Raw genomic sequence first — 16292 nt, 5'->3', positions numbered from 1 at the left:
AAAAGATGGTGGATGAGTAAGAGGACCTCTTAAAATTTTCCAAATGATCCTCTGCTAAGATATGACTTCACATTGACAGTACTTCACATCCTAGTACTCAGCCTGGCTATGCTGTATATAACACATACTGTCACAGCAAAGCCACAGTTACCTATAGTGAGAATATAAAATGGTAGAGCCACTTTCGAAGAGAGATTGCTAACACTATCAAAATTATAAATGTATGTTCCCTTTAATCCAGGAATTTCTCTTAGACAACCTACCCTATAGACATAGTCATATGTGCAATGATATATGTGCAAGGTTACTCATGCATTATTACTTACAATAGCAATGACTTTGGAACAGAATAAATGTCTATCCATAAGGAGATGATTAATAATGAGATATGCTGCAATAGACTACTATACACCATTAAAAAATATGAGGATGCTTTTTATGTACTGATATGAAATAATGTCCAAGATAAATTATTCAGTGAAAAAAAGAATTACTGTGTAATTTGAGTCAGAGTTTTCTTTTACCTATGTCTTCCCTTAAGTCTCTGTAAACACAGAAATCTTCTGAAGAGAGATGCCATGAACTTTTTCCATAGCTTTAAAATCATTTTCCAATACATTTCCTAAATAGTTAGCAAGGATGTTCATATTGTAAAAAGATAGAGAAAAAGCAGGACATAGTTCTGGATATAGCAATTTTTTAAAAAGAAGAACTGAGAACAATTCTTGTTATTGACATCATGCTAAGATGTCATTCACCCACCTAAGTGGGTGAAAGCTATAAAAAGTATGTATTTTGTGCTACTATTTACTCTATGACTTCAATGCCATTTGCAGTGATAATTATATTCATTTTAGATACAGAACTTAGGTTGAAAGACAAGCAGCTTTCCAGTAAGTGCCTATTTCAAATGTAACTACAGACTGAAATTTAAAAACAGTTGTTACTAAGGATCTCGAAAAAAATCATGCAAAAGAATTAAGAACAGAATCTAAGCTCCTAAGGATCTTCAATTTTGTCCTTCATTTCTTTCTTCCACTTCTCCACCAATACAATTTTCTGTATTTCAAAATGCTATTAAAGTGTGTAGGGACAGAAAATACTGAAAGTGAAATTAAAAAAAAATTGGGTTTTACTGACCATGTGACTCTTTCAACTTACTCCTACGCTGGGTTCTAGCATAAAGTACCACCTGCTGGACAACTTCCAACTGTTCTTCAATTCGGGGAAAATGAAAGTCCGTGCATTCTTGACAAACTGTGGCAAAATCTAAGGAACCCAAAACATTTACAAACTTTAAAGGTGAACTATCAAATATTTAGTATTTACTTATAGACAAGGAGATCTGGTAAAATAAAATTTACAAGTATTTCTTATATTTGTCTTTCCAATGATTATGTCTTATGAAGTTCAAGTACAGCAATTTTGTATTGATTAGAAACAATCTCGGTCACTTAAAAGAGTAAACACTTAATAGACAAGGAAACTTTAACATAATTCCAAGCCTTCTTTAAATCATAGATACTCTGATCATAACGAAAGAGTGCTAAAAAGTGTCAATGATAAAAATAAAGAAAAAAACAGAAAAAACCTCCCAAAATATAATATGGTCCTTATATTTATGATACCAAATAAGCTCTAGTGAAGCTTCTTTTAAAAAGTTATTCATTTAAAAACATTTTACATATTTAAAAAATTTAAAATAATCATAAAAAGTGAGTTGCAATATGAGGGAAGGGATGACTTTTACCGAGCACATTTAAGAAATAGATTATTTAAAAAACAAAAATAGGGCAGATGGAGGAATTAAAATTCAATGAGCCAAGATTGTTTATATATCTAAAACTACATTTATATCTTTTCTTTTTTTAAAAAAGATTTTATTTATTTATTTTTAGAGAAAGGGGAAGGGAGACAAAAAGAGAGGGAGAGAAATATCAGTGTGTGGTTGCCTCTCATGCACACTCCACCAGGGACATGGCCGGCAACCCAGGCATGTGCCCTGACTGGGAACCGAACCGGCAACCCTTTGGTTTGCAGCCTGTGCTCAGTCCACTGAGCTACACCAGCCAGGGCTGATTATTCTTCTTTAATACCTTGAAACGAAGGTACTGTAAGAAGAAAAATCAAATATTCTGAAGCACCCTACCCATGCTAAAGTATAAAACAAATCTAAAATAGCTGTTGCTGGGTATGTTATTGCTTAGTCTACTTGAACACTGGGGTGACTAAAAATTTTTTTTCAAATTTTCCATAATTTAATTTCTTTCCTTGTAAAAATGGTACTTAATGAAGTAAATACGTATAATGTTAACTTACCTCTTTTAATACCACTGTATGAATTGATTCTATTATCTACTAATAAAACCAGGCCACAGAGAGATGTGGAATAAAGAGAGAGAGCTGTCTGGAGTCGATGGAGTTTCACACCATTTCGATGATTTCTTTTGTGTTTACAGAAATCAAGCATATCTGCTCTCAGCAATCTCAAATTATGCATGGTCTTCAACTGAGCTCCTGGGGGGTATAAGCAACAATTCCAGAAAGATATTTAACTGCAAACTCCAGTATAACAGGATACAACTCTCTATGACAAGAATTCATTTAAATCTGTGCTACAAATAATTAAAAATGGGCCTTGCGATTTCTCATTTTAACAACTATTGATATTTCATCTTTCTATTTGCAAAAAATAACATATAAGCTAAAATAGAAAACTTATAGCTAATGATCTACAGGCTTTCATAGAACAGGATATACTTCATAATTATAAATAACATAGGTATGTTTTACTCGTATGTTAAGAATTTTTCTTACATCATAAAAGGTTTTTCAAGTTATAATAAATTGTGACTATGAAAAATTAATATACTTACCTAGGTGAATGGTAAAACTTTCTTCTAACTTTCTCTGTTCTTCATAAATCCTTCCATTTGCTTCTACTGATTCTCTAAACTGACTTGGTTGAACTTTAATTTCTTCACTGAAATTAACAAAATTATTCATTTTTTAGGCATGTTTGTCAAGAACTTTTCTTAAAGAAAGCTTTCTAATGAAATGACACAAGACTAACAGCAGAAAGTAGCACTTAATTTATTGCTAAACTTATCCTTAATCTATGACAAGATAATAAGTACCAAGAGGTTCTAAAATTTGCACTTGTTCTTTTATTTCCTCAGTTAGTAATACGTTTTCTATGTATTAGTTAATGCCATTCCTTTTCAGTCACTATAATATCAATTCATATACTATCATTTAGTATTTCTTAATAGCCTAAGAGAATGGTTAAAAGAAGTTGACTAATGTTACTTATAATAACATATTTAAAAATATACAAATCATACTCTTATTAGGGTTGGCTGCAGGCAAAACTAGAAAATAGGCAAAGTGATAGAAATTAAAATGAAAACTTAACACATCAAATAAGGAATAACAGAAAAAGATGAAGTTCATTTGAATGTATTCACATTCTCTCTCTCTTTTTTTTACCATTTCCTGTTTTATTCCCCTCTACCCCCAACCAACATTTTCCTTCCATTAAAAATACTTCTCTTTTTGCTCTAGTTTGCTCTTGGATTTCCTGAAAAGGCTTCCATGGAGGCACTACAAATGTACAACTGTTCAATTCAAATTTCATAGCACACTGAAAATAATATAAGCCTATGATAGTCATCTATTTCCCTGATTACATTTTGTAGTTAATCCAAGCAATCTCATTAGTCTCACTGACTTCATTAGTATATGGCAAATATAAACCTAAACATAAATTTATATTAATAAAACATTATCTTAGGACACAAAAAGCCACAAAAGAAGGTTGTTCCCACTCTAATAAAAAAAGCCAAATATAAAGTCCAGCAAAAAGAATGCCCCTTTTTTATTACATAAAAATATTTTATTACAAAATCATAAGCATGTAATTCTGTAACATAACAATATCAGACTCAAGCACACCATGTGACATTTTAGGTGACATACTGAAATTGCTGTTCACCTTGTGCAAGACATTCACATACCTTACCAATTACACTCAATGGTGTTACTTTTGCTGAACCCTGCATATAAAATCATAACTTTTTTGGAGCTTATCAGATACTTGAGATAACAATACAATCCAGTAACTAAATTCTAAAGTGTTAACACACCCTCCAAGGAGAAACAGGACACATTTCATTTTTGGTAGAGCATGGTAGAAATGTGTTGCTGTAATCTAAGTGGGTAAGAGGAAATCAGCTAAAATTTTAACAAATTCTTAAAAATCAAGTATAGGCTAGCATGTAAATTTATAATAGCTATGTATCCCAAGCACAAGGAGAGTTTGCATGCATTTGCAAACTCTTCATTTGGACTCCACTAGGTACTTCCAAGAAAACAATGTAGGCAGGTCAGGAGACAAGAGCGCCACCTTGGTGGCACAGGTAGAAATGCTGAGAATGTTCTAAGCCCAAGGCCTGAGTATATAAAGGCCTGCCCAAGACTGAAGCTGGATAAAGACAACTGAGACCTGTCTCCCACTCCGAACTCTAAGCCTAGCACCAAGTAACAAACAACAGTCCATTCCTGGGGGATCAAGCAACTGCACAGAGGAGACTCATGCTGTGGCAAGGCCTGCACAGACTACCCTAAGCTAAGGATGGAGCAGAATGACAGAGAAAAACCCTCTAAAGCCCAAACCCCACTCTAAACACAAAGTGGTGGCAGCTTACCCCTATAGAAAATGAAGCTAGTGATGTCCTGAGGGAACAAGAACCAAACTCAGCTCAACTGCCAACTAGATCTGCATGGCCTTCATATTAATGGTCTGTTCATTTTGGATATAAATATTATTTATCTCTTTTCTAATACATACAAAATTCATCATTCAGAGAGAGAGACCCCAAAAGGCAGACAAGCAAACAAAAAAGTCATTGTAAATAGATAAAGCAATCAACAAAAACAGAGATGACCCAGATTTTAGGACTAAAAGAGATTTCCAAATAAGTATAAATAAAATGTTAAAAAATCTAGTGTAAAAACAACACACAGGGGCAGATAAGGAATTCAAGCAAAGACAGAAAGCAAATGAAAAGACTAGAAATAAAACATGGTATCAAATCAGTGGTAACAGATATCAACTTCTTTGACAGGCTCATCAGTAGACCAACAACTCATATTATGAGGCCACCATTCCCCCAATATAAAAACCAAAGGAAAATATTATAAGAAAGAAACTACAGACCAACATATACAGATATATTTATTCTTTATTTTATAGCAAATAATTTATTAGTATTTATATGATATACGTCATGACTTATATGTATAACTTTAAGTACAAAACTTCCAGAAGAAAACAGAAGAAAATCTTTGTAATCTTGGATTAGGCAAAGATATCTAATTACGGCAGAAACCATTTAAGAATTAATAAACTGTATTATATTAAAATGGAAAACTTGGCTCCTCAAAAAGATACTATTAAGAAAATAAAAACACAAGCTACAAGGTGAAAGAAAATATTCATAAAACACTTATCTGATGATGAACTTATATTCAGAATATATACAGAACTCTCACAAGTCAATAATAAACAAACAAAAAAGAGACATAGATGAAAGATCAACATATGAAAAAAACACTCAACATTATTTATTAGCCATCAGGGAAATGCCAAGTAAAATCACAATAAGATACCACTTCAAAATCTGCCAGAATGACTAAATATCTATACCAAGTGCTGACGAAGAGGTGGAACATCTGGAACCTTCATATACTGGTGGTGGGAATGGAAAAATGTAAGAAGATAGTCTGGCAGTTGCTTATAAAGTTAAACATACATTACTATGTGATCCAGCAATCTTACTACTAGGTATTTATACAGGAGAAATAAGAACATATGTATATACAAAGAACTGTATACAAATGTATACAGCATTGCCAAAATCTAGATATATGGCAAATGTCCAGTACTGAGTGAATGAATAAACAAAGACTACCATAATACTACTGAGCAACAAAAAGGAAAGAACTGTTTCTCTCCGAGCAACCAGTGGTGGCTCATTCAAACACTGCCAAAATTCAGGCTCGAGACCATGGCAAGAAGGAGGAGCTACTCAAACAGCTAGGTGACCTGAAGGTGGAACAGTCCCAGCTCTGCGTTGCTGAAATGACAGAAGGAGCAGCGTCCAAGTTTTCTAAGGTACAAGTTATTTGCAAATCTATTACCCATGTTCTCACTGATATTCAGCAGACTCAGAAAGAAAACCTGAGAAAATTTTACAAGGGCAGGAAGTACAAGACTCTGGATCTGCTGCCCAAAGAAACACGGGCCATGTGCACTGGCTCGACAAGCATGAAGAGAACTTGAAGACCGAGACGCAGCTGTGGAAGGACAGGCTGAACCCACTGTGGAAGTATGGGCCAAGGCCTGAGTATCACAGGGTCAGTAAAGCACAAACGGGCTCATGGAGAAAAAAAAAAAAAGAAAGAAAGAACCACTCACAGATGGAACAACATGAATGAGTCTCAAAAGCATTATGCTAAGTGAAAGAAGAAAGATACAAACTGCTACATAGAGTTTGATTCCATTCAAAACTACAGGGACAGAAATCAGATGGATTGCCAGGAGGGGGGCAAGGATAGAAGATTAATTACGAAAGTACAAAAAGAAAAAGAAAAGATGAAACAGAGAAATACCACATCTTGATTGCTGTGATGGTTTCACGACTAATTTATGTGTCAAAACCGATCAAAATGTAAACCTAAAACAGGTGAATTTTGCTTTATGTAATTTCTCCTCCAATAGACCTTACTTTTTTTTTTAAAAAAGCAAGCTGAATAACCAATGGAAGACTAGATAAAGAGAAGTCTTATAACCAAGAATTTACAGAAAAATTTACAAGACTGGTAGGAAGAGCAGAGATGCAAAAAGGGCTGGCCCTGCTCCTATGGGAGGTGGCTGAGGTTCCGAGGGTATCTCGGCTGCAGAGGTTCACTCTCAGCTACAGGTGTGTCTAGACCACAAGCTGGGCTCCCTAGTCCAAAGCACCAGAGTTGGGAAGAGGTGTCCACATACCACCTGTCCACCAGGGAGAGATGGGAATCTGCTAGAGACACAGGAACCCTATCAAAAAGCTGATGCGCAAAACTTCATTTGCAGCCATTCACCCTGGGCTCTGGTGGAAGGAAGGTAGAACCAACTACAGTCACCTGAGGAGAGTCTGGGGTTTGTGGATATGAGGAGGGAGCTGAAGGGATAGCCACCAGGATCCCTGTGCTCAGCCATTTTCTCATACCACAGATGCCATCTTTTTCATGGGGAGCACTCCCCTCCCTGCATGTGGCATCAGCCTGGGGGAAAGGATTAGCTCCTCTCTGGACTCCCTCTTTCCTCACTACCTGGAGCTTATGCCAGCTGAGGAGTACAACCAGAGACTCTTCCAGTGACTTAGCCTAATAGGACACCAGCAGGTAGAGGCAGGAGAAGGCAGATCTTATTGGGGTGCCATGGGACTTTTGCTAACTGTCCTGGGGCCCAGTGGTGGTAAAAGCTGGCCTTGGTACACAGCCTGGCCTTCATCCAGGCCCAGCAGAGGCAGCCACAACTGTGGATCACTTGAAAAGCTTCAAACAGGTTGCAGAGGGCCAGTCATAGGCAGTGTCTTACATTAATCTGCACCAGAGTCCCTCCCAAGAGGCCCAAAACCAACACACCCAGTGGCCAGCTTCAGACAGTATCAGAGCAGGGTAAAATAAGCTTCATAAGCAGCATAACCAGAGGGAGATCTCAGCAGGCACCAAACCCTGCTGAGGCAAACTCCACTTGGTGTGGCTAGCACCTGCACAGCAGGTTATATGCCATGGTTGGGGGTTGAGCCTCACAGACAGCCTGAGGGTTGATTCCATGCATGAATAGGCCAAAATAGGAGGGCTCACATAAACTACACAGAGACATCTGGCAGCACCCAGTTCAGGTGATAAAGGATATTGCACTATTGGACCCAACAGGAAACTACTATATAAGGTCACCCACAATGACTGGGAGTCAGAGCAGATCCATCTAATACACAGAAACAAACACGAAGAGGCAGTCATAACAGGAAGACAATGAAATGGAAGGCCCCAAATGAAAGAACAGAAGAAATCTCCAGAAAAAGAGCTAAATGAAATAGAGGCCATAAATTTATCAGATATAGAGTTCAAAGCAATGGTTATAAGGATGCTCAACAGCATGAAAAAGGACACAGAAACCATAAGAAAAGACCAGTCAGCAAAGAAGAATATAATATTTGAAATGAAGAATACACTGGAAGGAATAGACAGGAGTTTGGATGAAGTGATTTGGAAAACAAGGTAGGAAAAAAAAACGCCCTGTGAGAGCAACAAAAAGAAAAAAAAATTTTTAATGAGGCTAGTTAAGGAACATTTGGACAACATAAAGTATAACAATATCTGCATCATAGTGGTACCAGAAGGAGAAGAAAGAGCAAGGGATTGAGAAACTATTTGAAAAAATAATGAAAGAGAATTCCCCTAATCTTGTGAAGGAAAAAGACACAAAAGTGCAGGAAGTGCATAGTCCCAAACAAGATGGACCCAAATAAGCCCACACCAAGATACATGATAATTAAAATGCAAAAGGTTAATAAAGACAAAGAGAGAGACTCTTAAAAGCAGCAAGATAAAGACAGTTACCTACAATGGAACTCCTAAAAGATGTTCAGCTGATTATTCAACAAAAACATTTCAGACCAGAGGGATTGGCATGACATATTCAAAGTGATGAAAAGCAGAGACCTACCACAAAAACTACTTTACTCAGCAAGGCTATCATTTAAAATTGAAGGAGAAATAAAGAGCTTCCCAGATGTGAAAAAAGTCCACGAAGTTTGTTAATACCAACCCAGTATTACAAGAAGTGTTAAAGAGCCTGCTTTAAGAAGAAGGATGAGGACAAGGCAGTGGAACAGAGGAACATAGTTAAAAGAATAAAATAGTAATAAATATGTAGCTATCACTAATCACTTTAAGTGTAAATGGCTTACCCTGCACCAATCAAAAGACACAGGGTAGCTGAACAGATTAAAAAACAAGACCCACATATATACTGTCTACAAGAGATCCACCACAGAACAAAATATACATACAGATGAAAAGTAAAGGGATGGGAAAAGATATTTCATGCAAATGGAAATGGAAAAAAAGCTGAAGTAGCAGTAGCAATACTTGTATCTGACAAAATAGACTTTAAAACAAAGGCTAATGTGAGAGACAAAGAAGAACACAACAGAACGATAAAGGGAGCAATCTAACAAGAGGATATAACACTTATGTACCCAACACAGGAGCATCTAAATATGTAAAGCAAGTCCTGATGGATATAAAGAGAGAGACTGACAATAATACAGTCATAGTAGGGGATTTTAACACCCATTGACATCAATAGATAGATCTTCCAGAAAGAAAGTCAACAAGTGAATGGCAGCCTTAAATGACACATTAGAGCAAATGGGTTCGATATTTTCCGAGCATTTTACACCAAAACATCAGAATATACATTGTTTTCAAGTGCACATGAAACATTTTCTAGGCTAGACCACATATTAAGACACAAAGCAAGTCTCAATAAATTTAAGAAGACCTAGATCATACCAAGCATCTTCTTTGGCCATGATGGTTGACACTAGAAATCAACCACAAGAAAAAAACTGAAAAACATATTAAGACATGAAGATTAAATAACATGTTACAAAACAATGAATGGGACAACTAAGAGATCAGGCAGAAATCAAAAGATACCTTGAAACAAATGAAAATGCATACACAAGAATGCAAAATTTGTCAGACACAGCAAAAGCAATCCTAACTGGAAAACTCATAGCAGCTATACAGGCCTATATCAAGAAACAAGAAAAATCTCAAATAAACAACCTAATTTTACACTTAAAGAAGCCTGAAAAAGAAAAGCAGCTTGAAAAAGAACAAAGTTGAAAGTGAGTAGAAAGGAAATAATAAAGATCAAATCAGAAATAAATGAAATAGAATCGAAAAAACAATACAAAAGATGGAAGAAACCAAGAGCCAGTTCTTCGAAATGATAAACAAGATTGATAAACTTTTAATCAGACTCAAGAAAAAAGAGGACCCAAATAAATAAAATCAGAAATGAAAGAAGAAAAGTAACAACTGATACCAAAGAAATACAACAAATTGTAAGAAAATACTATGAACAACTACATGCCTACATATTGGACAATATGAAAAAAAATGGATCAATTCTTAGGAACATACAGTCATCAAAAACTGAATCGGGAAGAATCAGAGAATCTGAATAGACAGATTAAGCAGTAATCAAAAAATCCCAAACAAACAAAAGCCATTAACAGATAGTTCACAGGTGAATTTTATCAAACATTCCCAGAAGAACTAACACCTCTTCTTCTCAAACTATTCCAAAAACTTCAGTAGGGGGGAAGGCTTTCAGCTCCTTTTATGAAGCCAGCATTATACTAATTCTAAAACCAAATAAAGACAGTACAAAAAAAGAAAAGAAAATTATGCCAGTATCTCTAATGAACACAGATGCTAAAATCCTCAACAAAATATTAGCAACTGAATACACTAAAGCATCAAAAATATCATATACAATGATCAAGTGGGATTTATTTCAGGAATGTAAGGATGCAACATTTGTATATCATCAATAAATGTGATTTACCACATAAACAAAATGAAGGAAAAAAACATATGATTATATCAATATACGCAAAAAAAACTTTGATAAAATCCAGCACCCACTTATAATAAAAACTCTGAGCAAAGTGGCAATAGAGAGAACATACCTCAATATAACAAAGGCCATATATAACAAACCCATTGCCAGTATCATACTCAACAGGCAAAAACTACAAGTGTTTTCCTTAAGATTGGGAACAAGGCAGGAATGTCCACTTTTACCTCACTTATTCAATGTAGTACTGTAAGTCCTAGTAATAGCTTCAGACAAGAAGAAATAAAAGGCATCCAAATAAGAAAGAAAGTAAAACTGTCATTATTTGTAGATAACATGATAATGTATATGGGGGTAAGGGGTAGGGGTGGACAATGGGGAAAAACGAGGGACAACTGTAACTAAACAACAATAAAAAAAAAGAATACATAATTTTTTATAAATTAAAAAAAAGGAAAACCCTAAAGATTCCACCAAAAAACTACTAGAACTGATAAATGAATTCAAAAAAGCAGCAGGATACAAAATAAATATCCAGAAATTGATTACATTTTTATACAACAATAATAAACAATCAGAAAGGGAAACTAAAACATCAATCCCATTCACAATTGCTTCAAAAAGAATAAAGCACCTAAGAATATATTTAACCAAGGATGTAAAAGACCTATACTTGGAAAATTGTAAGACGCTGGAGAAAAAAACTAAAGAAGATACAAATAAGTGGAAGTATATATTGTCTTCAGGAATAGGAAAACTTAACATCATTAAAATGTCCATACTACCCAAAGCCATCTATAGATTCAGCATAAAGATACCAATGGTGTACTGTACAGAACTAGAACAAACATTACAAAAATTTATATGGAACCACAAAAGACCCCAATAGCAACAGCTATCTAGAGAAAGAAAAATGAAGTTGGAGAAATCACACACCTAATATCAAACTATACGACAAAGCCATAGTAATCAAAACAGCACTGTAATAGCATAACAACAGACATATAGATCAATGGAACTGAATAGAGAGCCCAGAAATAAACCTACACCTTTATAGTCAATTATATTTAACAAAGGAGGCAAAAACATACAATGGGGTAAAGAAAGGCTATTCAGTAAATGGTATTGAGAAAACTGGACATATACATGCAAAAAAATGAAACTAGACCACCTTGTTATACCATATTCAAGAATAAACTCAAATATATTAAAGACTTAAATGTTAGTCTCGAAACCATAAAAATCCTCAAAGAAAACATAGGCAGTAAAATCTTGGACAATTCTCACAGCAATATTTTTTCCACATATATCTCCACAGGCAAGGGAAACAACAAAATAATAAATGGGACTACATCAAATTAAAAAGTTTTTACAAAGTAAATCATTAACAAAATGAAAATTCAACCCACTGAATGGGAGAACAAGTTGTCAATGATACATCTGATAAAGGGTTAAAATAAATTTATAAAGAACGTATACAACTCAACATCAAAAAACAAACAACCCCACTAAAAAATGGGCAAAAGACCTGAATAGACACTGCTCCAAAGAGAATATAGTGATGGCCAACAGACATATGAAAAGATGCTCAATGTCGCTAATCATCAGAGAAATGCGAATTAAAACCACAATGAGGTATCACCTCACACCTGTTAGAATGGCTATCATCAATAAATCAACAAACAAATGTTGGTGAGGTTGTGGAGAAAAGAGAACCCCCACATACTGTTGGTGGAAATGCAGACTACCAGTCTGCACCTCGGTAGCTGTGGAAAGATTAAAAAAAAATGGGCCCATAGCTCAGTTTGTTGGCTGTTGTTTTGCAAACCAAAAGGTTGTGGGTTCAATTCACCATCAGGGCACATGCCTGGGTTGCAGGTTCAGTCCCTGGTTGGGGTGCTTTTCGGCACAACCAAAAAGGCAACCAACTGATGTTTCTCTCTCAAGTCAGTATTTTTCCCCTGCTCCTTCTCCCCCCCTTCCCCTCTCTCTAAACGCTCTCTTTGTTCATCTCACTCTAAAAAGCAATGAAAAAAATGTCCTTGGGTGAGGAGAAAAATAAAATGGAACTGTCTTATGTCCCAGTGATTCCACTTCTGGGAATTTACCCAAAGATACCAGAAACACTAGATCAAAAAAATGTATGCACCCCTATGTTCATTGCAGCATCATTTACAATAGCTAAGATCTGGAAGCAGCCAAGTGCCCATCAGGAGATGAGTGGATAAAATAGCTGTGGTACATATACATGACTGAATAATACCTGGCTGTAAAAAAAGAAGAAAATCCTACCCTTTGCAACAGCATAGATGGACCTGAAGAATATTATGTAAGTGAATAAATAAGCCAGTTAGAGAAAGACAAGTGCCATGATTTCATTCTAATGGGAAATCTAATGAACAAAATAAGCTCATAAGCAAAAGAGTGACAGACATATAGAGAACAGGATGACAGCTGTTGAGATGGGACTGGGGGGATGGTAGAAGGATTGAGCAAAAAAAGAAAAAGAAAAAAACTCAAGAAAGGGACAACAGTGCAGTAATTGGTGATTGCTGGTGAAGGGGGATATAGGGAGGTGTAGGAGAGTATACGGGGGATAAATGAGGATGGAAGGGGACTTGACTTGGGGTGAGGAACACACAATACAATATACAGATGATGTATCATAGAATTGCGCACCTGAAACCTATATAATTTTGTTAACCAGTGTCACCCCAATTAATTCAATAAAAGGGAAAAAAGTAAAAATAAATGAATAAAACTAAAATACAATTTTTATCAAGCTCATAGAAGTATATACAGGGTGGGGTTAAAGTTGGTTTACAATTTTTTTGTATGAAAAATAATACAAGAATTACTAAATAATGATGCACAAATAAACTATGTTTTATGTACTCAACTATAAACCTACTTTTGCCCCACTCTGTACATAGTTGTGTTGAAAACATATTTCTGTTGCCTAAGAAAACCTCTATCAAAACAGGAAAGCAAACTAACAAAGTCATGGTAAAAATATCCTTTCCTGGGAATATTTGGTTTTTAAAAGGAGCACCAGCCAGAGGTCAATACTCACATGATAGAATTGATCCTATATATTGAATTTCTGTAACTATAGCAGCAAAGTGACAGATAATTTTTGTAGAATGGAGGTTTCATAGCTTCCCTAACTAAATTAGTGACATTCCACATTTTTGATAATATACAGTATTTATTCTGCATTTTGGCTCAATACATACGTTCATTTATAGAAAGTTTCATGCATGGTGCATATTCATATTTTTTTTACCTATTCTACTGTGCTCTGTTCCATTCCATTTCATCTTATTGTTATTTAAAAAATTTGATTGGAAAGTAAAGAATCTAGAATGGTCCCTAGCAGAGTGCAACTAGCAGTCTGAGAAACATCATTGTAATATTACAGCATACAGATGTTCCCAGTCCAGCTTTCCCTCCACTTTTCCCTTTTTATTGTAGTCATCACTACTTTCATTTGAAATGAGTACAGTAGAATATGTTAGTGTTAAGAATATTATCCCATTTCCAATCATAACAACTGTTTAAATATTTCTAAGGTGTTGTCTTGGGGAAAACAATAAGGCAAATGAAAGATTATGATACTTAGATAAGAGGAAATATAAGTATCAGGTAAACAGTTTGCCTGTATGTCTGCCTGTTTGTCCCCAGCCCATAAATACTTATTGAGCATGTCTTAGGTACCAGCGCCAAGAGCTAGACACTTGACAAGGATCTGGTATACAGCAGCAAAAACAAACATGGTTTTTGTCTTCAAGGTAAGACTAATGGGGGAAACTGACATTACACAAATAAAATGCTATTTCTAAGTGTTTGTTGTATATATCAGCTACTTCTAGAAACAGGATTACTGTACCATATTAAGTATATTTCCAAATGAAATATACTTTATCATGTGGAAAAAGACATTCTCAAATATATGAATGCATGTCCAGGAAATAACATAGGCACTGTCAGGGTCTAGGGTTATGTATGAAACACAATGTACTTAGGCTATAAGGTACCATACAAATTATAAATTACGAAAAGTCCTCTATATTATTATTGTACCTCGTACATGCTTTTACTACTGCACGTATCACTCTATACGGTATTATTTACAGATTAGTTTCTCTAGAATATAAGCTCCATATGGGCAGTTATTATTTTTATTTTCTGCTTAGAGAATGCTTAGCATTTAAGATGTATTCAACTGATGTTTATTGAACTAAAGGTAACCAATTTAAAGAAACAAGAGATAGTACTTGGGGTATTTAGGTATACATATCTAAAACACTTATAAGGCTAAGTTCTAGGGGAGAAATCCCTATTTTAAACCATCCAATTAATCCCCCTCTCAATCCACATAAAATGTGTGATATTTTTAAAAAATAAACCACCTTAAATTTTCATTGGTAACTTAAAAATATCTACAACTAAAAGGCTCAATTTTACAATAAACACAAATTATTATTAACAATAAACTTCCATTTAATAAGAATAATGCATGATTAATACCTGAGAGAGCTGTTGTTTGGATTTTTTAGGTCTTGATGAAGTTTTATCACCCATTCCTGATACTCTTGCTTTTGGATGGCAGTTGATTGTTTTAATTCATTTGACCATTTATTTTCTAAATCCTAAAAAGAGTATATTGACTAAATATTTTTTTACAAAAATAAGTAAGTAAAAAAGAATAACTGCATATCTAAAAGTCATTGTATTTCACTTACTTGCTGGGATTCAAAATGCTGAGCAGCCAGTGAATTTACGTCTTGATCTGTCAGTGATTTTCCCAATTCTTGCATTACTTTTTCCATTTCAATACCTTGTCTAAAACATAAATAAGATCATATATATTCATCAGAATCTAAAGGTATACAAACACTCCAGATTCATTGAACAATCTCTGCGAAGTGAAAATAAAATTTTTATTTTATAGGAATATGTTCAAGAATGGCAACTATAATACCTAGAGAGCATTTTGAAATGTCAGAAGTGGAGATGTGGACTTCATAGTTAATATTTAAAAGTCCAGACCCCTTTTCATCTGCATATTTCCTCAAAGAAGACACTCTGCAATTCCAGCTTAAATACATTTTCTATTTATTTGTACACGAGTTAAAGTAACGTCAACCTTTGGAAGTTAGTTTATATTATAACCATAAACCACCACTTAGGTTCTGAGAATTGAAACTGATATTGCATTACAAGTTCTCCTTACAGAGGAATATAAAACACTTCTAAAGATATGTTTTAGTCTTATCTTCATCATTTATCCAAATACATAATGTACAGAAATTAAAAATGGTTTTCCCTGCAGGCAAAGCTAATCAACGGTATTATAAGTTCGCATAACGGTTATGAGCAGGAGACAGATGGATAGTAATTAGATGGGCATAAGGGAGCCTCTGCAGTGCTGGAGATATTTTAATTTTCTTGAGCTGGGTGATGATTACATGGGTGTAATTACTTTGTGAAAGTTTAGTGAGCTGTATACCTGCAGTTTCTTGCCCATTCTATAATGTTATATTTTAATAAATAAGTTCATTAAAATTTTCAAATCAAAAAATTA

General features: G+C 34.8%; 1 protein-coding gene and 1 pseudogene across 4 annotated transcripts in view; one reads left to right on the top strand and one right to left on the bottom strand.

The window, feature by feature from the left end:
- The window catches only part of CUNH12orf4 (chromosome unknown C12orf4 homolog), a 66982-nt gene that overhangs the window by 28016 nt on the left and 22674 nt on the right, over window positions 1–16292 (bottom strand). For all 4 annotated transcript variants that reach the window (XM_053662246.1, XM_053662253.1, XM_037152897.2 and 1 more), the window contains exons 5-9: window positions 15451–15550; window positions 15236–15357; window positions 2877–2983; window positions 2320–2517; window positions 1141–1269 (exon numbers count right to left, since the gene is read on the bottom strand). In XM_053662246.1, coding sequence (XP_053518221.1) covers window positions 1141–1269; window positions 2320–2517; window positions 2877–2983; window positions 15236–15357; window positions 15451–15550 — 656 coding nt within the window. The remainder of the gene's footprint in view (window positions 1–1140; window positions 1270–2319; window positions 2518–2876; window positions 2984–15235; window positions 15358–15450; window positions 15551–16292) is intronic.
- LOC119054843 (60S ribosomal protein L35-like) lies at window positions 5690–6498 on the top strand (annotated as a pseudogene).

Source organism: Artibeus jamaicensis, unplaced genomic scaffold, assembly GCF_021234435.1.
Source record: "Artibeus jamaicensis isolate MK-2021 breed Jamaican fruit bat unplaced genomic scaffold, CSHL_Jam_final contig_1028, whole genome shotgun sequence".
Classification (NCBI taxonomy): domain Eukaryota; kingdom Metazoa; phylum Chordata; class Mammalia; order Chiroptera; family Phyllostomidae; genus Artibeus; species Artibeus jamaicensis.
The sequence above is the reverse complement of the archived record's forward strand: the minus strand, read 5'-3'. Positions and strand labels throughout refer to the sequence as shown.